Source organism: Myodes glareolus, chromosome 9 (genome assembly GCF_982192425.1).
Source record: "Myodes glareolus chromosome 9, mMyoGla1.1, whole genome shotgun sequence".
Lineage (NCBI taxonomy): Eukaryota > Metazoa > Chordata > Mammalia > Rodentia > Cricetidae > Myodes > Myodes glareolus.
The window spans coordinates 34,227,009-34,247,464 of NC_142034.1; the positions used below are offsets into that span (position 1 = coordinate 34,227,009).

General features: G+C 49.7%; 1 protein-coding gene across 7 annotated transcripts in view; it reads left to right on the forward strand.

Moving 5' to 3' along the window:
* Msi2 (musashi RNA binding protein 2) overlaps positions 1 to 20,113 on the forward strand; it is a 360,249-nt gene extending 340,136 nt beyond the window's left edge. For 2 of the 7 annotated variants that reach the window (XM_087910114.1, XM_087910116.1), the window contains 3 exons: positions 15,412 to 15,620; positions 17,319 to 17,391; positions 19,910 to 20,113. In XM_087910114.1, coding sequence (XP_087766240.1) covers positions 15,412 to 15,620; positions 17,319 to 17,360 — 251 coding nt within the window. In that variant the 3' untranslated portion in view covers positions 17,361 to 17,391; positions 19,910 to 20,113. The remainder of the gene's footprint in view (positions 1 to 15,411; positions 15,621 to 17,318; positions 17,392 to 19,909) is intronic. The other 5 variants (XM_087910118.1, XM_087910119.1, XM_087910115.1 and 2 more) reach the window with 3 other exon arrangements.
* The last annotated feature ends 343 nt before the right edge of the window (positions 20,114 to 20,456 follow it).

Here is a 20,456-nt window from a genome sequence, read left to right on the forward strand (position 1 = left end):
CTAGAGGCTGTAGGCTTGGGCTGTGCCCACTGTAGAGAGAACATGGTCTCATATGCTCATGGAGACTACGTAGCCCAGCCCAGAGCCCCACCTTTGGACCTGGACCAAGGCTGTAAAGTTGGGAATGGAAACAGCCTTTTTCTTTGAACACAGTTTGGCCCGGAGGGGGACTGTCACCTTCTTCCCTTAAGAGGATGAACTGAGCCCTGAGCCTGGAAGGTTGGCCAGTTAATTTTCCTTGAGTGGTCCTTCATTGGCAACCACTCCGTTATGGATTAAGAAAGGCCACACATCAATGAATGCCCCGTAGGGTTCCCAGGCACTGATGATCCGGTTTCCCTGTTCCAACTCATCAAACTTTGCCCTCCCCCCCCACCCCTGCAGTTCTTCCCCTAAAGCTAAGGATGCTCCCCCAGCGTCCTGAGCAAGTAGCCTGCATTGGGGCCCTCACAAACTCCTTAGAATGCATTGGTTACCTTCCTGGAGCCTGGTACAGTGCCACACCTGACAAGTGACTACAGACTTCAGGAAGTGTGGCCTCTCCTTCCAGGGACTCCTGGACTTGGGTTAGGGGTTAGACGTCTTACGGAAGGCAATATTTTTGTCATTATTTTTATCTAGTCCCACCGTTTCAGTTCCCACCCCACCCTCACCCCTTCATTTTGACTTCCCTTCCCATGCTGGGAAGCACCTGCTGAGGGCCATGGAGGGTGGGAGGTAGCTTGGTTCTTTCTCGGGTGGCGACTTGTATCTGTCAGGGCTGTGGTATCGAGGCATTCAAGGGGGAGGCCTTGAGCTTCTGCCTCAGCCTGTTTCTCTGGGCTAGCCTGCCTACCTTTTCTTACTCCCCCCCAGAACCTGAGGTGAGCAGGTCCCAGGCGTCCCCACAGGGCATCCCTCTGCCGACTCCTAGATAGCTTCACTACCAGTGGTCACCTTACTTTCACGTTCACCTGGCAGTCTGAAACATCATCTTTTCTTGTGCTCAGTCCAGAGTTTGTTTATTTTTGGTCGTCCTCATTCAGCTCCCGCAGCTCCACCCCCCCATCACGTCCCATCCAAACATAAGTCCGGTTTGATAATTGACCAACCCCGCCCCCAACCTGAGGAAAAAGAGTACCGATTTTCAGGGTACTTCTATTTTGCGGTGACCTCATGGGTGGGTTTGTGTATCACTCTTAAGAGCTTGCAGAGCGCCCCCTGGTGTCACCCCCCCATCCCTACCCCCCCTCAGGCCCCGGCCAGGACCCCGTACTGTACTTTATACTTGCCAGCTTTGTTCCAGTCTGGTGACATGAGATCCTGATGGTGGTGGTGAGTGTGGGCAGTCATGTTTCTGTTGTCTTTTCTCTTGCTTGGTTGGGGCTGCGGTGAGAGAGTGTCTCTGAGGCATACTTTCCCGCCTCTCTTACACTAGGACCTGCACACCTCCTCTCAAACACTCTTCTGAGCACGCTCAGCGGGAAGGTTTGTCCACACCTATTAATCCTCTCTCAGTGTCCAGCTTCCTGTTAGTACCAGCTGGTTTGCATGTTTGCTTGTTCAGATGAAACAGTTCAAGAAACAAACTCATATCCAACTCTCGAGAAATGTCTTTTTTTGTACACTTTCGTTTTCTATTTTTTTTATCAGTTACAACTCCAAAACACCTGTTGTCTAGTAAAACATTTCACACCTCCCTTGCCTGTTCTTAGATTGTATGTATCTGTGGGACTGAACTAAATGCATGCACTGTAGTAGATGTCCTGGTAGCTGTAGCTGTAGTTGTAGAACATGCATTGTTGAGTTGATATTACAGGGTCTCCGAAGGCGTGGCCCAACACCGCCATCCGAAGGATAGCATGGGGACCAGGAAAGAGAAGGGGTTCCATGTTTTCAATGTTGCCAAGGGGCTTGGATCCATGTTCTCGCCATCAGCCACCACCACCTCTCCTCACGATCCCCACTCTCCCAGTCTAGAACTGGGTCACCACCCCTCAGCTCTAGCCCACCCAACCGAGATCCGTGCTCACCATAGCGGGAACGAGTGGAGCCAGAGTTGGAAGGAGTCAGCTGGTTCTTCCAAGTTCTTATCTTCCCCACACTGTTCTTGACCAAAGCAACAGATCTTTTCTTGGTTTTTTGTTTTTGTTTTTTGTCTTCTAAGGCCGTTGGCCAGGCTTCTCTAAGCTCAGCTTCTCCTTGAGCCCTTCAGGGACACAGGTCCCTATGAGACAGTCAGCCTGTGTCATCTGCTGCTGTGGGTGGAGGGAGCTGAGATGGGGCCGGGAAGGGACAAGAGCTTCGGCCCCTGCAGACAGACAGTACCTTTGGCTCTGGTTGATGTTGGCATTGGCTCTTAGGAACGGTGATGATGAAAGGGGCCAATGGGGTCAATGGTGGCCCAGTATCCCTAGTGGTGAGGTGAATGGTACAACTTTGCAGGGAAGAGAGAAGTACAATGGGCCTGGGACAGCCAAAGAAGAGGTCACTCAGTTTCCCCCTAGATCTCTCTAGAAGGATTTTCTGGAGGGGACCTTTGTTTTCTTCTTGGGGCTTGTGTGACCAACAGTCTTTGGACACACTGTCTTCTCTGCATGTGTGACAAACCATAAGGGAGCACGAGAGGCCTCGGAGCTTCCGTACCTAACTTCCTGAGACCATATAAAGTGGGGATATTAGTTACTACCCAGAACTGTGTGTCAAGTCAAGGTGCTCAGCATTTGACAGGGGCATGGGTCAAGACCTTATAGCATACAGGTTATCTACCACGGGCCATAGAATCCAGGATGGTAGAACGAAATAGAAGCCTCAAGGGGAAATAAAAGCAGCGATGCTCTGGCAGTGTTAGAACAGATAGGAACTGAGCGTGCGCCGGGCCAGACAGAATGAGGACAGCAAGGCTCCAAGTGGAAAAATTCAGGAGGAGCCATCCTTCCAGCAAGGTCTCCCTGGGGACAGGGGAGGTCAGCAGAAGAAAATGGCTGAGACTTGGCTTTCATGCTGCTGCCGATGCAAACTGACCTGGGGCTGGGGAGTAGGGGCAGCAAATGAGAGCAGAACCCCTGGTGTCCTGCATCCTGCATCCCAGGACAGTTTGCTGAGAAGGAGGCTCTGGTGCTGTAGTCTGGACCCCTCAGAGCTCCAGCCCAGAGGCAGGCAGGCTGGCTAGCGTGCCTGTCACAGGACTTGGTAGCCTCTCCTGAACTAGAGAAGATTAGGACCCAAGAAACTGGCATGGGCAACCCAGCTTTCCTGAGATGGCTCTGGATCCCTGCTGCCACCTTTGTGAAAATGTCTCAAAGCCCTCCACCCCGACCCCCATGCTGGAGGACATCCTGAAGCCTCAATCCAGAGGACATATGCAGTAATCTTGTGGCTTCCAGGAGAGTCCCTGTTTCCCACAGTGTGGTCTCTGGCCGGATAATGACCACTGCCAGCTTCATTCTAAAACAGGAAAGCCAGCTTAGAAGATGGATCAGTGGGTAAAATACTCACCCCTTAAACGTGAGAATCTGAGTTCAGATCTCTAGAACTCAGAAAAGCCAGATACAGCAGCATGTGACAGCGCACACCTGTAACCCCCAGCATTAGGTGGACAAACAGACAGATCGTGGAAGCTCGTGGGGCAGCCAGTGTAGCTAAAATGGCAAGCTCCAGGTTCAGTGAGAGACCCTGTCTCAAAAAATAAGGCGAAAAGCAATAAAGGAAAAAATCTCATATCAGCCTCTGACCTCTACACGCATGCACACGCACAGCTAAGTACACCTGCACACCTGTGCATGCATACACACAGATAAGTATACCTGCACACATGCACACACACAGATAAGTGCACATGCGCACAGACAGAAAGGAAATGGGTCAGTATGTGCCTTCATCTCTGCACATAGCTTTTCTGCCCTTCTGTCAGCAAGATCTGATGGGGGTTGAGAAGTGGGGGGACACAGAACAGCTCTCTCAACTTTCCTGCCAACCTCCCTGTGTCAGCAACAAACATGCCTTTGGGAACTGTAGCCTATGTGTGGGGAAAGTCATGGAGAGAGACTCTTGTTAGGATATAGTCACTTTGTTGATGTAAATAGAGTCAGTATAGTGGCCCAGAGAGAAAACAAACTCTGACCCACGAGGACTGGTACTGAAACTAGCTAGACTCACCTAACCCACGGGGTGTTACTTCAGTGTTCCTCCCTCAAGGCCCTGCCTGGCCTGCATTCTGAAAAACACCTTATTTCCCAGCTTGTTGTTAAAATGTTCATTTCTAAGAGAGTCAGGATTTTAACCATAAAGACTGGCAATAGGTTTTAAGTAACTTCACTGAATCTATGATAGTGCACACGGCTCCTGCCGCTGGCCTCAGCTTCATTCATTTTCCAAGGGCTTTTGGACCAGCCCTGTGGAGGATACAATACATCAGTTCCAATCAATAATTTTGTAATAGAAATACCATGCACTTGATAAATCAACTCTAGAGCAATTAGTGACTAGCCTTAAAGTCCGAACCAAAGTATAAGTTAATCCTGAAGTGAATAGAGTCAGGGAGTGTTAATGGCCTTTAAATCAGTGGAATGGTCTGCAGTAGGTGACACGTTCCACTTCCTTGAGTGGCTTGGCCGTCACTCGTGTGCTCTAGAGGAATGCTGGGAAGTGTCTAGGTTCTCCTGGGTGCTCCACAAGTGAGGAGAGCGGTTTAGCCAGAGGCCTGGAGGCCTGCTGCCCCTGGTGGAGGTACTGAGGGATGTGAGAATTCCTGAAAGGCCATCACTCTCCTATCTAAAGAAGGAGGTGGAGCTGGAGATGTAGCCAAGTTGGCAAGAAGCCCTGGGTTTCATCCCCAGCATTATACACACCTAGCAGATGACATACCCCCGTAGCCTCAACAGGGAAATCCAGAAGTTCAAGGCCTCAGCTACATTACCAATACAAAGCCAGCCTGCGCTGTATGAGAGCTACCTTAAATGTGCAGTACAGTACAGTGCAAGACCACACAGAAGATGGTCCAGAGTTTTAGCAAAAGCCAAGAGCTTTATGCTGATTGGCTAAGGCCTGTGTTATAAGAACCAGTCACCATACATTTGATCTATCTACTTCTAAACCAAATGGCTTTTATATAGTGGGGTTGTGGAGAGGACCAAGTCCCAAAAGTAAACTTAAGGGCTGAAAAGGAAAAAGAAAATTAAGTTGTAATAACCACCAGAGGTACCTACCACACTCCTGGGGGTTTATGGATAAACACCAACACTGTCCACACCCTTAAGGACTTGCCGGCCTGGTGTGAAGACAACAGGTAATTAATGACAATACGATACCAAAAAACCCAGGCACAGAAACCTGTTCCTCGCAGAGAAGCAGCACAGGAGGGATGGGGTTAACTAGTCTAGAACAGAAGAATACGCTGGAAGCCTTGCAGATGGCTCGCTGTGGCTGGAGAATTCAATGCAGTGGGGCAGGGAGTGGGGAGAAAGAGAGAAGAGTGGACAGGGCCCAGAGTGGACCGCTCCAGCCCCTCAGTCCAGGAGGCGAGGCTGTGTGTGCTGCTGGGAATCTGGAAGTCAGACACGAAAAACGTTCCTTGGCAGGCCATCAGTGACCCACATCTCCTCTCCACTTTCGCCAGCAGGTTGTCACCCACTGCCTTCCTCAGGCTGTCGGTTCCCATTCCTTTGCCCTCGTAGCAGCCACTGCCCTCATTTTTCTGCTAGGCCATTTCTTGTCCTTGTCTGGCTCAGACTAGCAGAAAGCCATACCTGACGAACCCTACCTGGGTCCCCTAGCCTTCGCTCTGTGTCCTCAGCCACCTTGCTGCTTGGTGACTTCTGAATGGCCATCGAGGTTATGAGTTGTTAAAAAAGTATTTCCATGAGCTGGGGAGGTGGCTCAGCCGGTAGAGTGCTTGATGCATATGCATGAAGACCTGAGTTCGGATCTCCAGCATCCACGTAAAAAGCCAGGTGTGGCAGCAAGTGAGCAGTGGAACCCCAGCACTAGGGAGATAGAGCTGGGAAGATGCCGGTGGCTCAGTGTGCGATCCCGTCTAGCCACTTGGTGCCTCCAAAAAATAAGCTGAGGACAATAGAAGACACCTGACATCAACCTCCAGCCTCCACAGGTGCATACATAACACCAGTCTGCATGCACATACAAGCACAAATGGAAAAATAAAAAGTGAAACATAAAAAAACTTTGTTGAGGCAGGGTAGCTCCGACTGTCCTGAAACTCACTCTGTAGACCAGGCTGGCCTCCAGCTCACAGAGATCCACCTGCCTCTGCCCCCCGAGTGCTAGGATTAAAGGTGTGCACCACCACTGCCTGGACACATTCTTAAAATATATTTTGTGTGTATCTCAGGGTCGACAGCAGCTCTTCCATACAAGATAGACCATCAGTCCTGCAGGAGGCAGATTAAGCCGAGGCCACAGTTTTAGTCTAGATAATACAGATAGGTAATCGTTGTACAGTTAAAGAGCATAGAAAATAAAGGGACCCTTTGCTTCTGGGTGCTTATGAATATTAATAGAAGTCTCCCTTTTCCAGCTTGGGATGCCACAAGGCAAGGGACAAGAAAAGAGTACTTTTGAGCAGCTGTGATTGGCTGTTGGGATTAGTCTGTCAGAGGGCAAGGGAGCTGCAGCGAAGTCCACTCTAGTGTGGAACGGGAGGGTTCCTGCCAACATCTCAAAGTAGACACCTGCTGGGAAGTTGTCTTAAGGAAGGGTATCTTGTTCATGAGAGAATATTAGAGACACTCCCCAGCTTTAATAATTTATAATAATATTAACAACAGTTCATCAGTAGTTGCTCACATTAGAAGCGAGCCAGGTGCTGTGTGCCACGCCCACACGCCATACCCCAGTTAATTCTGAAACCATAATGGGTACCATCAGCCCCCTTCCCATTTTAAAGATTACAGACTGTGCCTCGGGGAAGATAGTAGCTTATCTGAGGTGGCTGTGACAGGATTTGAGTCTGCCCCATCAGCCTGTATTCCCAGGCATGTACCGGTGTAGCGAGACTGCAGCTCTTAAACACTCAGCAGAAAGGCGTAGCTGCTCCCACCCAAGTCTCCCTGGCCTTAGGGGAGGCGATAACCCAAAATTGCTTACAAGTGGTCTCAGGAGGCACGCTATGTGGTTTTTCTGCGCCTGCTTCTATAGTTGCCAGCCTTACTACCATACTTCTGCCTGGCTGTCCTTTGACTGACAATTTGATCTGGTCCCTGTGTTCATTCAGACCAATGTCAGACAAAAGAGACTCAGAAGAGGTGTGGTCCGGCAAGGGGAAGCCAGACTGAACGAAAATATCTGAAGGGAACCGTTAGTTAAAATAGGAGTGAAGGAAGTTAGTCCCTATCGGAGGCGATGGAGCAAGGGAGGGAATCTCTCCATAGCAGATGTCTCAACCAGGAGTCAGCGTCCCTTTGCCTTTGCACAACTGCTTCTGGAAAGTGGCTGGGAAACACAGCCCAACCCTAGAGCAAGGAGACCATTGGCTGCCCAGTTGCTGGGGCTTTGCTGTGGGCCAATGGTGGAGAAAGAGGAGTGGCCACAGACGCAACAGACTCCTTGCCCAATCTTCTTGCAGGAAGGCTTGGGCACCAGGTACCATAGCAACTGCAAACAGGGGCTCATTTGTTTTGTAGATGAGTAATTACTACACAATTAAAGAAGGCTAAAAATAAATGGGCCCTTTGTTCCTGGCTACTTATTAATATTAATAAAGTGGTCTGTCCAGGTCTGTGGCAAACAGTGAATGCAAGCCTGGGTACTCACTGATGTGTGAGGAAAGCCGCCCAGCCCGCCTCCCCAGCCAGCTTCCCTCTTTCTGGAAGTTATTTCTGACTGTGTCTTTGGAGAGGGTGGGGCTTCCCAGGCCTTGGAAAGTCCAGCATTACAGAGACACACAGCACCCAAGGTACCTTGAAGTCTGAAAGTCCGTCAGACACAAATCTAGCCCCTCTCCCCACTAGAGAGCAGGCCCCAAGCCCAGCAGCGCCCATGACTGGAAGAAACCCCTTGTCTCGTTGGCTGCCTTTGGCCTCACAGTTTACCTTTATTACAGTACGACAGCCTTTTGAGCGTCCACTGAAGTAACCCCTGAGATTTCAGGGGCTCCCCTCCCAGCCTCTCTTCCTGTTTGCTTGTCTCGAAGAGTAAACTCATTATCACATGCTAGGGGGGGTCACGCTGATTTCATCCCCTCCATTCCCTAGGTCTTGACCTTGAAGGTTGAAATAGCTAGGAGGAAGTTAAACCACCAGGAGGTACACCTGAGTGAGAGATAGCTCAGGAGATACCTGTCGGAGGAAGGGCTGGACATCAGGCGACATGGTCTGCGTCTGCTTCTACTAAATGAGGATTTTAGACTTAGAGGCCTTAGTAGGTCACGCCAGCTCTGCAGCTCTGTATTGCTCTGTGTCCAAAGCTCCCAATCCTTTTTCCTAGGAGGCATAAGCAGTGTGAAGGACGGTGGCGTACGGATAGCGTGCAGAGAAAGCCAGGAGTGTCCCAGTGATAGGAAATTCGGTGGGGGTGTGGAGTGTGCACTTGAGAACGGTCAGCCAATGAGTGCCGGATGCATGAAGGCATGGCAGGCCTTGCGTTAACAGAGTTAGACTCACGGTAACTCTGAGTTATCAGTCTATCAGATTTCTAGCCGTAAAGTGTGCTTGGTGGAATCTTTTAGGGTTCCATGGTTCTGTCTTTGTGGCTGGTGTTCATTAATAGCAGAAGACCTGGGGCTAAGGCATGGCTCAGTTGGTAAAGTGTGTGCTGTTACAAACAAGAGGACCTGAGTTCTGATCCCCGGGACTCACATAAAAGTCAAGCACAGTTGCATGGATAATGCCAGCCCTGGGGGAGAGGGGTAGAGATAGGTGGAACCCTGGAGCTGATTGGTCAGCCTGCTGAGCCAAATTGATGAGCTCCAAGCTTACTGGGAGACCCTGTCTCAACTAAGGTGCAGAGCAATAGAGGAAGACACTTGACATTGGCCTCTGGCCTCCACATGCACACACCCAGACAGCACATATACACATACATACACCACACATAAATTCAGTAACCCACTAATCACTGCTAATGAGCAAGTCAGCCTGAAGATTTGCGTCAGTGCAACAATGCTGCATGCCAGAATCACCTGGGAATTTTTTAACTTCCCCACCACTGGGCCACATTTTAGACCCATCAAACCAGAATCTAGCAAGGTGAACCTCTAGGTAAAGCCTGTGTGTACCTATAGCCTCAAGTCCTGGTTGCTTTTATAGCTGCGTAGCATTCCTGACTATCCCAGACACCAGCAGGAGAGGTTACCAGGCTAGGTTTAGAGTCCCTCTGGGCTCAGGGCTCTTCACTTACCAGGACCAAGAAGACCACCATCAAAGATAGCCGGAAGGGCTCTTTGTCTCTTTGGCTTGACTCCCACATTTTTTGAGAGCTGCCTGAGATTGGGAGCAAACAGTTTAGAGCAACCGTAAACAGGGGAGCGGTCCTACTCCTAGACTAGCTGACAAATGGGGGCCTCTTGCTAAGGTCGGAGTTTGTTTGTTATTAGAGACCTAATTAGGAACATGAGAGGGAGCTGAATGGCTCCGCGCTTGGTTAATTAGTGACATGGATGCGCCCGCTTTGAACTTCAAGGACACAGAGCTATTAGTGCTTACATCAAAAATGGATTAAACTCCTGTGCCTTCACAATCATTAAAGACAGGACCGCTCAAGTGGAAAGCCCTTTGTACGGGTCCTCGAGGGATTGTGCCCTGGGCACCCCCCTAACCCACCACCCGCACCCAGCTGCCAGATCCCCTGGCACTAAGATGCCATTAGATGCTATTGGACTATAAATGCTAATCAACCAGAAGGTGTCCCAGCTCCCCTCTGGGCCAGCGGAGTGGGATGGCCTTTGAAGACTGAGATAGTCCTCTGGGAACCCCACTGTGTCCAGGTGCTTTTGAAGGGGTCAGGAGGCCCAGTAAGGGTTCAGGCTTGGTCTGTGCCTGCTCCCACTTAGTGACTCCCAACATTGGTTTCCCCCCTATTCCTGGTATTTGCTACATGGCTGGCTCTTTGTTTTATGACGCAGTGGAAGGTGCCCTAGTCCTCAGCAGAGATGGAGTCCCCTGTGTCATGTTAGGCACCATCCAACCTTGGGGAGCTCCCTGGCTAATAAGAGAGATGTCTGCAGCACCAAACTGTGATGCAAGGAGGGGTACCTCAGCCGTGTCATGATGAAATCACGTGTACTTTCTAGTTGGAATGGGATTCAGTCCTAAGACCCGGGGTTTGCCCATCTATTACAGAAGGGTGTTGGAGCCCATCTTAAAAGCTGCCTTGAGTGAGCAGCCTTCCCAGCCTGGCCCCACTTGTCTCCTTAGCGTTCACCTATCTTCGTCCGTTAGTGTGCACTAGAGAAGCATCTCCTGCCATGCCGGTCCTGACGGGGATGTCCTGACCACTGGTTCTTACACAGCTTTTCTTCACTGCTGGAATGCAATCAAGACCATCTTTAAGTCTATAGTCCTGGCCCTGGATTTCATAATCCTTCAGCATATTTGCAGTACAGAAATGTGCATACTGCTCATATAAAGCAGGAAGGTCTCTGGCTGGGGCAGGCAGGCATGTGACCTTCAGGATGAGCAGGGTAGCATCAAGTGGGTGTGACTGGAGACCCTGGGAAAGCCAGACTGATTTCTCCCTTGATGAGTTAGGTGACCCGGTGTGCCTCAAGGACAAAGATGGTTCTCAGGTCTAAAGAGGCCAAGATACTTTCTCAACATCGAACAAAAAGTTCGGCCTGGATTTGCCAAACTGTTAAGAGAGGAGGGAGCTGCTTCCAGTCTTTGGGCTCTCTATGTAATTTTGATCTCAGACCCTAGAGGGCTGGATGGGGAGGCAAAGTTCAGAAGTTGGATGGTTTAGTACAGCACTTCCTGGGTGTTATGGCAGGAGTGAATTTCCTTGTCCCCTGCCCCTTTCACATTCTAACCAGCGTTAGACAGCATAGAAAGACCTGGATGTCCAGGACCTAGAGGAAGGCTATTGTGATTCACTTCACTTCCCTACTCCCAGGGATTAATCCAACGCCTGGCCCAGCCCTTCCTGACCACAGGTAAGCCAAGCTGCATACAGATGGCAGCCCCCTGGCTCACTTAGAAGTGTGGGGAAAACTGCCTGAAAGCACTGGCCTAACATCCCAGGGAATGGTCTGCATCCCCGGCATAAGCTGCTGCTCCATTTCTGCTCCCATCCCTGAGATGAGATAAGAGGGCTTCATTGAGTCAGCCATCCACAGGTTTCTTGAGTGTAAGGAAGCCTTTTCATTTAACGTAAAATGCCTCCAACTCTCACTCAAACGCATTCCTCTTGCTTTGCTGTCCTGAGGCATGACAGGTGTCCCAGCTTTTCACGTTGCCCCTCCCCCAAGAGTCCCTTCTTCATGTCCAGGGTGATTAAATGCACCAAATAGATGGATTAGACCCTTTCGTAAATCACCGTCAGGTTTGTGTGGCAGTTCTATTGGATTTTGCTCCCTGCATACAGTAGCTGTGTTGGGTTCTGCATACACCCGATAAGTCACGAAGCCTTTTCTCCTTTTCATTCTCACAGCAGCCTGGTGACTCAGGCTGAATAAGGGACACACTACCCGTGTGTTACAGATGAGGACACAGGCTGGACCAGGGCACGCAGGTGTCGGGCAAAGGCCAGGGTCAAACTTCTGACTCCAAGTCCAGTGTCCCCTCTCTGCCCATTATGCCCGCCTCCTGAGGGTGCTGCCTGGACTGGAAAAACCTCGAGGATGCTGAGAATCCTGTACAGAAGGAAGAACCAACCTAGAATTAAGTCGGGGCTGTGGACATTGCCCAGAATTGCTGATTAGGAAGTGAGCCTGCTTTCCACAGTGAGCCCTCAACTGTCAGCCTAGGACAGGACATCTCCGAGGCCCTGTAACAGTCTCAGCTTCTGCTGCAGACTTGCCATGATGTTTCTGGATATTACACACATGAATGCACACACAGGACATGGCTGCCACACAAAGTCAAGATGCCCTTCTTTACCCATGCAAAATGATGTCACCTCTCTTCTTCCTAACCTGGTCCTGGGGTGGGGGAACCACACCTGAACCCTTCAAATGAGTTCTGGTGCCTAGGGAAGGGAGCCCTTCATTCACAGGAAGCAGCACACGGTGGTTTGGCTTCTTGCCTGCTCCTGTGCCTCTCACAGCTTGGAGGAAGAGAGGATCCCTGTTACCACAGCAGTCAGCTTGTACACAATTTGTGGAACTGTGGTGACTTCCAGAAAACAAGGAAACTCCTCTGTCCCAGCTTCCAAGTGTCTGTCCCTATCCCTTCCTGAAGAGTGTTCCTAAATATGTCTAGGTTGCTTACCTGGGGACCTTAGCATGCCATCTGCAATGTGGTTCTTCTGCCACGGGAGACACAGTTGTTGACTGTGCAGTATGAAGAGACAGCTCTCCTTCATGGCCAGTTCCATAAGGGCCTAGGTTCTACTGTCCCTGGAGAAGCAGACCAGCCCAGAACTAGGTGCTTCTCGTCTGCCCACTGTACCCACTGGTGAAGACCTGCCAGCCAAGTTGTCTATCCTTCGCTGGGCTTGAGTTGAGCAGGTGCCTAATCATGGAACTGGGAGTGGCGGGAAGCTGCGTTCTAGGACAGTGCCTTTCTTTCCAGAGTGCTGTTGGTATCGTTTGATAAAAGACGACTGGGTAGGAAGGGGTGCCGTGGGCCTACAGTGAGCTTACTGTGAGATTCTCTCCAGACCGTCTCAGGCACCAGGCTTTCAGGTGCTCATGGGACCAGAAAAGTTGTCAAGGGTTGGGAGAACACCAGCAGCCCCCCTACCTTCCAAATTTTGCACAGAGGTCTCTCTGGACAGCCTTCTTCCGTGGGCATGCTGCCTCTTGTCTTTCTCTGGCTGGGTTTGTTCTCCAGACAGCTCCCTTGCTTTCCCTCCATCTCCTGTCTAGTATCTTCCCGGAAACACATCCGCCCAGAGGAAAAAGAAGCTGAAAAATCTCCCTCCATCTTTTACTTGCGAACTTTCTCAACCCCGCCTCACCCTCTCCCCCTAAGCCAAAGCAAGCCAGTTCCTTCCTCTGTAGAAGGGAGGGAGTTGGCACCTGGGTGAACCAAGAGCCCTGTGCCCAGCTCTTTACATTTGCTGAGCCCGGTGGAAAAGGGTATGTTCCACTAATATAGTGCCGCCTTTTGGATACCTCAGCTGGGTAGTTGCCTCCAGGAGCAAAATGGACCAAATGGTATCTGCAAATTTAGTCTTTTTTATTCAGAAACCCTGTTGTCCTGGTTGTCTGCCAGTACATTTCCAAATAAGCTATTCACTTGCTTTAAGCCTCTTTGCTCTGCCCCTTCCCCCCTTAACCCGCTTGCTCGATTGTCTTGTTTATTAATTTCAAAGGGACTCCTCTGCCCGAGGGCATCCAGAGGCAGCCGTGCCTCTTTCCTCTGCCCAGGCGGAAGCCAGGCCCAGCTTGGCTTTGTCCACCTTGGATCTTGTGTCCCCTTCTCAAGTGCAATGTCTTGAATCTCTTCTCGCTCCTATGACAAGTGCAGGGAAGAAAAAATCAATCCACTTATACGTTCTTCAAAGCCCTGGGAGAAGTGAGGTCACCCAGCTACAGGTCCCCAGGCCAGAGGGTCTCCACTCTTCAGATATTCTCTTTGCCATGGAAGGCAGCTGTTACAGGGCAGGGGAGAGATGCCGCAGGAGCTCGGAAGGGGAAGTGAGTCTTCTAAAACCTGAAGACAAGTGAGTGTCCATCACTCAGTCTTGGCTTCTTCAAAACATGCGAGCTACGGACTAGCAGCTGCCAGCCTCCCACTCACTGGAGGTTTCAAAGCCAATAAGAGCTTACTTTTACAATGGAAATTGTTTGGGTTTTTTTTTTTTTTGTAGGGGCTATTTTTTTGTTTTTCTAAGACAGAATCTCAGTGTGTAACCTTTGCCGGCCTAGAACTCGCTGTGTAGACCAGGCTAGCCTGGAACTCACAGAGATCCACCTGCCTCTACCTCCCAAGAGTTGAGATTAAAGGCGTGTGTCACCACCCAAGGCCTATGATGGAGATTTTAAAACAGAAAATAAAGTTGAGTCTACTAAGAGGCTGTAAAGCTGAGGCAGAATTCACCTGTTTGACAGGCTGGGGTCCTCACTAGGAAGGTGTGATGGGTTAGGGATAGACAAAGATGGAACTTCAGGTCCTGTCGCCTTTGGCCACCCCTCGTCCAGACACAGTGCTCAGTCTCTGTGGATGCTGGTCTCCCTCTGTAACCAAGGTGCATTCTCAGCTTGGTTTTTCCCAGTCTGGAGTTCCTACCTGAGACAATGTATGCGATCTGGCGCTTTGCTGTCAGCTGGTTTGGTTACTATGCTCTGCCTTCACACTGCTTTGTCTTTTTTTTTTTTTTAACCAAAGGAATAAAGTTAAAATCCCTCCCTCCCTTTCCTTCTCCTGCAGGAGGTGAGTGTGGGGGTATCCTGTTAGGACCATTGGCTCCACCCCAGCCTTAGCCAACCTTCAGGTTACCATTCCCACCCCATCCCTTCCCTCCATCCCCCTGCTCTGCACCCCAAAAGAGGACTCGCCCGCCATCATTCCTGTTATGTTAAAGACGCCCGAACTTTCCATGACATATGCCATCCTCTGACCACTTCAATACTGCCGACTTTCATGCAGGGTACAAACGGGAGGGGTAGGGAGGGAGGGAGTAGCCAGTGGGGAGGGGGGAAGGAGGAGGGATACAGAATAGAGATTTTTTTTTAATTTTATCTTTAAAAAAAGCCACACACATACAAATTTGTCATTTAATGAATCCAAAAACAAAGAGAAACAAAATGAAACACACACACACACACACACACACACAAAACGAATCCAAAATCCCTTTCCCGAAGATTTTTTTTTTCCCAAGGACACAAAATTGCTTTTGTTTCCTGTCATGTTTTAATATCAATATTAACACAATGTGTAGTCTAAAACTAGTTCCTTTGTAGTTTGCATGGGATGTGAATGCTGTCTCAACGTGCCCAAATCTGGAGGACTGCATGAGCGTCAATTCAGATGTGAAAAAAAAAACTCTCTCTCTCTCTCTCTCTCTCTCTCCATATATATCTCTATTTCTATTGTGATAACTTGGTGGGCAATGAAGCACCCCCGGTTGGTTGCCATACTGTGTTGAATGATTGTTATTTTTTTTTCTTCTATCTATTTCTGGAGCTCCAAGCTTCTTAGTGGTAGCCTGGGCTGAGTATTCTTGAGTCCTTGCTGATGTTTTCGCATGGCCTTGGTTGAGTGTTAGAAGTTGGGCCTCAGCTGTTTTTTTTTTTCTCGAGTGTTTGGCTTGTAATGATCGGTGCATGCCTGGCTTCTGGCCTCATACCCAGCTCTATTCTCTGCACACCAGTCCTGAATAGCTACAGTGCTCAACCGAATTTTGGCGCGCCCGCTTCCCCGGCAGGCTCCAACCCGGCGCGGCCCGGAGGCTTCCCAGGGGCCAACAGCCCAGGACCCGTCGCCGATCTCTACGGCCCTGCCAGCCAGGACTCCGGAGTGGGGAATTACATAAGTGCAGCCAGCCCACAGCCTGGCTCGGGCTTCGGCCACGGCATAGCTGTAAGTACCTACCTCGCCGCCTTCCTGCCTCCTCCTTCCTCACCAACCCCACACAGCCCATGGGGAGGAGAGTCCAGGGTTAAGGACTGAGAAGAGACAGGGTGGCCCCCATCAACAGCAGGCCAGCTGAAGCTCCCATCCGCTGGCCCAGCCACGTAGCGTAAGGTGTATGGCCAGCTCTACTCACCATTCTGTCAGCTTTGGCCTTTGCCACCTTGAACCATTCATACAACCCATGGCCCTGGGTACAAAGTAAGAATAGGATATTTCCCCCTCCTCCTCAAAAAAGGGGGGAGGGTGGTGAGAATGAGCTGTAAGCCTAAAATCACATTGTTCTGGCAAATGGTAAGTCTGTGAGCCATTCCTCTCACCTCAGTGGCCAGAACCCCGCCTGCTGGCTCTTGGTGGCAGTAGTGCCTGGAAAGTGATAGGGGGATGTTCCCTTCCAGGCCATTCCTTTGCTAATGTTTCTTACAGTTTCTAGGTTCCAAGTAAGTTCCCAATTTCCGTTCTTTAGCTGCCGCCCCCCCCCCCTTCAAGGCCAAATGCATTTGATATCTGTGATGCTCTGTGGTTCTGTAATCTGACTAATCCAGGCAATGGAAATTTGCTTAAGAGATTTGCATGCTGTTTTCAGATTGTATTGTTCTTTCCCTCCTGGTGTGTGAGCATGAATGTGCCTGAGCCCACTTGCTGGCAGTCCCCCCCCCTCCATTTTTGGGAACAGAAAACGGGCCAGTCTCTGCCCTAGCCAGCCTCACTCTTTTGGAGACAATTTGATTTTGAGTTGAGATGGGGGTGCCTGCTGTCCCAGATTACGTCCCACATCAGATTCTGTTTCTGGGAGAAAGAAGGCAAACTCTCTGTCTTGGGGACTATGCTGGGGAGACCAAAGCCACTGTGAGAGCCTGGGGGACCAAGGCAACTTCATCCATGCCTGCTGGCATTGGAGGAACACACATGCACACCACACACGCACAAACTCTGTCTTATACCTTCTTACACAGACACAGATATTCACATACTTGTGCATGTCAGCCAGCCCCTGCCCTGTGCTTCCTGAGCCCCCATTCAATTCCGCTCCAAAGCCAGTATTACTTGAATCAGTAGTTTGATGAGTCTAATCCCCTCGGATCAACTGTAGTACCAAATCCAGAACATTGTTATTCAGCCCAGAGCTGCATCAGTTTGGGGGCCTGTCACATCAGCCCTCAGAACACAACTCATTTCCATTTTCAGCAGCTAGAAGCACACACCATGTTTGTTCTTGAAAACCTGGGTCTTGGGACCTTCACACTCTGATGTTGTTTCTGAAATAATCAGAGGCCATCACCGTTGATCCGCACTGACATTTCTTCCCTTAGATGAATCTGTTGAGACTTAGGACAGAGATCCTTGTATTTTGCCATGTGGGGTTCATGGTCACTACGGGCATTGTTTGGGTCATGGGCCCCTCTGAGTCTGGCTCTTGGTTTCCCCTTGGAAAGCATACAAGCTTGGGTGGGGGGAATCACAGGGCAGGGAAGGAGGGAGCTGGGAATGGTGTCACCCCGATTCCCCATGGCACAGTGTCTCAGAATTACATATTCATGCTGGCAACCACAGACTCTAGTCTTAGAGGTGATCTCCTTTCCCAGAGTATGACAATCTGTTCCCATGTATAGCGCACTGATGACCTTAACAATTGTGCAATTTTAGGGCCCTTTGATTGCAACGGCCTTTACAAATGGATACCACTGAACAGGTGCTTCCGTTGCCATCTCACCCTGAGGTATTACCGTCTCTGCCATGCGTCTCCGCCCTGCCTGCGTGTCCGTACACATATGTGCCCTGCTCATACGTGTACACACATGCCCATCTCATCACATCACGTCTTTCTTCTCTCTCTCTCTCTCTCTCTCTCTCTCTGAACCCCTTTCCAAGGAAGTGGGGACAAAAAAAAAATCTAGTTTCTTAGTCTCTCATTTCTTCCTCCGGCTTTTAATCATGACCCTCATCGGCTTCCCCTCTCTCTCTCTCTCTCTCTCTCTCTCTCTCTCTCTCTCTCCTCTCTCATTTTGCTCATTTTGATTTGGTTCTTTGGGTTCCATTTTTGTATCTTTCCCACCCTCTTCTTTTTCTTTCTTGAGTGTGGGAAACTGGAAGGTGATCTCATATTGTGCCCATTCCAGGGAGATGGAGGCGGGTCAATTGGTCTTCTGCCAGTCCCAGGGCCAGGGGATGGGGAGCAGGGCCATTCTCAAGGTCCTATGAACTGACCCTGTGGGTTTCTGGGGCTCAACCAGTGGGGTTTGTGCAGCCAAACGGCCTGACTCCATCTTATACTGAAAAGAAAACATTTTTTTGCCAGTTAACTATGGAGTAATTATCAAGATTACCACGCGAAAAGCAAATTAAATTAACAGCATCACCTGCCTAACGTGAATTTGGATCCCTGCCAGTTTCTTAACCTTTTAAACTGAGCTCAAGTTAATTAAACATTTTGAAATCACTTTGATGGAAATACAGAGGTGGTGGGACAGAAGGAAACAGGGAGTGAGCAAGCCCCTTCCAGCATTCTCCCTCCAAAACTGAGTATCTGTCATGCTGGGGAAGAGCACCAGGCAGAAGGCTGTCACTCTCACGGAAGCCCAGGGTCTGTCCTGTGGCATAGAAGCTGGAGGCTGGAAGGCAAGTCACGTGTCTCTTAAGAAGAGGCCCCGGAATAGGTCCTACCTGGAACATCCCGTTAGGTGTTCACTCTTAGAGCTGGCTGGTGGGGCAGGGCAGCTCTGGGTTTGTCCTCTCTGGGAGGAATTGGGGAATTGCTCCTAGCCCCAGAGCAACTGAGACTGGGTAGATGGGGGCCATCCGAGAAACTCAGTTGAGTTGAGCTCCACAAATCTTTGAGATTCCTCCTGTGTTGCTGTTTGACTAACTCCACTGCCTCTCTTAACCAAATAAACCCTGTGTATGAACTTTCCCATCCCTCACCTCTGTTGCCCTCCATCACTGGTAGAGCCAGAAGCCACTAACAGTCTAAAGAGAGCTACTCGCTACTAATTTAGCTGGGTTTGGGGGCTTGGGGACAGTGAGGTTCCTCTGAAAACAAGGAGGACTGACAGCAGCAAGAATTCTGAGGGTTGAAGATGACTTCAACTATCAAATCAAGAGGGACTCAAAGACTGCCTAGGCCCAGCATGTCCTTGAGAGGCCAGGCCAGCCTCTAAGGCTGCCAGGGTCCACTTCTCACCCACAGTTCCCCCTCCTCATAAGCTTACCCTAGGGAAGGTAGAGGCTGGCCCCAGTCTATGTCCATCCACCAATGCGAAGTTTCAGTTTTTATATAAGGATAAAGTAGCCGGGAGAGCGACGGTTTAAAGCCACCCCTACCAGTCAACTTCCACGATTGCAGGGCAGCTGTGAAAGACTGGGCAGGAACCTCGTTTTTCTCCAGAAGTGACCCTCTGACATTGAGTACCATCCACGGAAGAGCCTGGGCCCACAGGCCATCCAGGATAACGCAGTTAGAAAACCTGAATCTTTGGGCCTCTTTTAGTTTTCTTGAACCAGAACTGGTTATGTGGTTTGTGGGGTTTGTTCTGTTTTTGTTTGAAGTTTTTACTTGCTTTTTAAGTAGTTACATCAGGCCCTTACTATATAATCTCTTAGTACAAATTCACATTTTCAGTCAATGGCAGTTTTTATTTGTTTGATTGGTTTTGTTGTTTTTGTTTTTGTTTTTGTTTTGTTTTGTTTTGTCTTTTGACTTTTCAAGACTGAATTCTCTGTGTAACTTGGCTGTTCTGAAACTTGCTCTGTAGACCAGGCTGGCTTCAGACCCACAGAGATCCGCCTGCCTCTGCCTCCCGAGTGCTGGGATTAAAGGTGTGGGCCACTACCGTTTTTTTGTTTTTGTTTTTGTTTCCCCCCCCCCCCCGACAAAGCTTCAAAAGCAAAAATTTAAACAGAAAGGGAATTTCCTATCGACGTGTGATTTGACCAGCTAGCTGAAACCCATGCTGACCCATACTTCCCTCCATGAACTCGAGAGCCTTCCAGCCCTGTGTCAGGTCTGTCTGGCCCCTTCCCAGCATCAGACATGGCTTTAATACCTGGGTTACCACGCTGGGAAGTCAGCCATCAGCCCTGCCATTTTCATACACACACACACACACACACACACACACACACACACACAGTCACACAACCTAGTCCTTTGACAACCGTAGTCAAGACCTTGCAAAGAACCATACGTGGTGTGCCTGACATTTCTCTTTCTCCTCCATCCTGACCTCCCCGCCCTACAGAGCATACCTGGATGTCCAGGCAAGACTGGGCGAAGTTTCTGAGTGGCCCTTTGTTTAGGTGATGTCCCTCAGACCTGGATCCCCACCAGCCTCACTCCTCATCCCAACCAGAGATGGCACACTTTGGATTGAGGGTTGACTACATCTCATCTCACCGACCTGCTGTACTATAAGACAACAGCTTTTAAACGTGTATATAATCCATGATTTTGGTTTGGTTCTGTTTGTTTTCCTTTGGTGGTCTCCCTCTCCCTCCCCTCTCCTTTCTCCTCTTCAGTCTCCCTGAATCACATTTGGTAGTGATTTTTGACTTAGTCTAGTGTCACCTTAGCTTAATATCTAGTTGAAAGCTAACCATAGTATACTTGTTATATATTAAGGAGTTTTCTTTTTTCTTTAAAAAAAAAAAGAACTTTGTTTTGTTGTTTTGATTCCGTTCTCACTTTTAAAGGATGCTGAGATGGTGATGTTACTCTCCATTTTTGGTACCAATTCTGAGACTGTAAGAATTTTCATCTGGGACTTTGGCACACACTGAAGCAAAGCT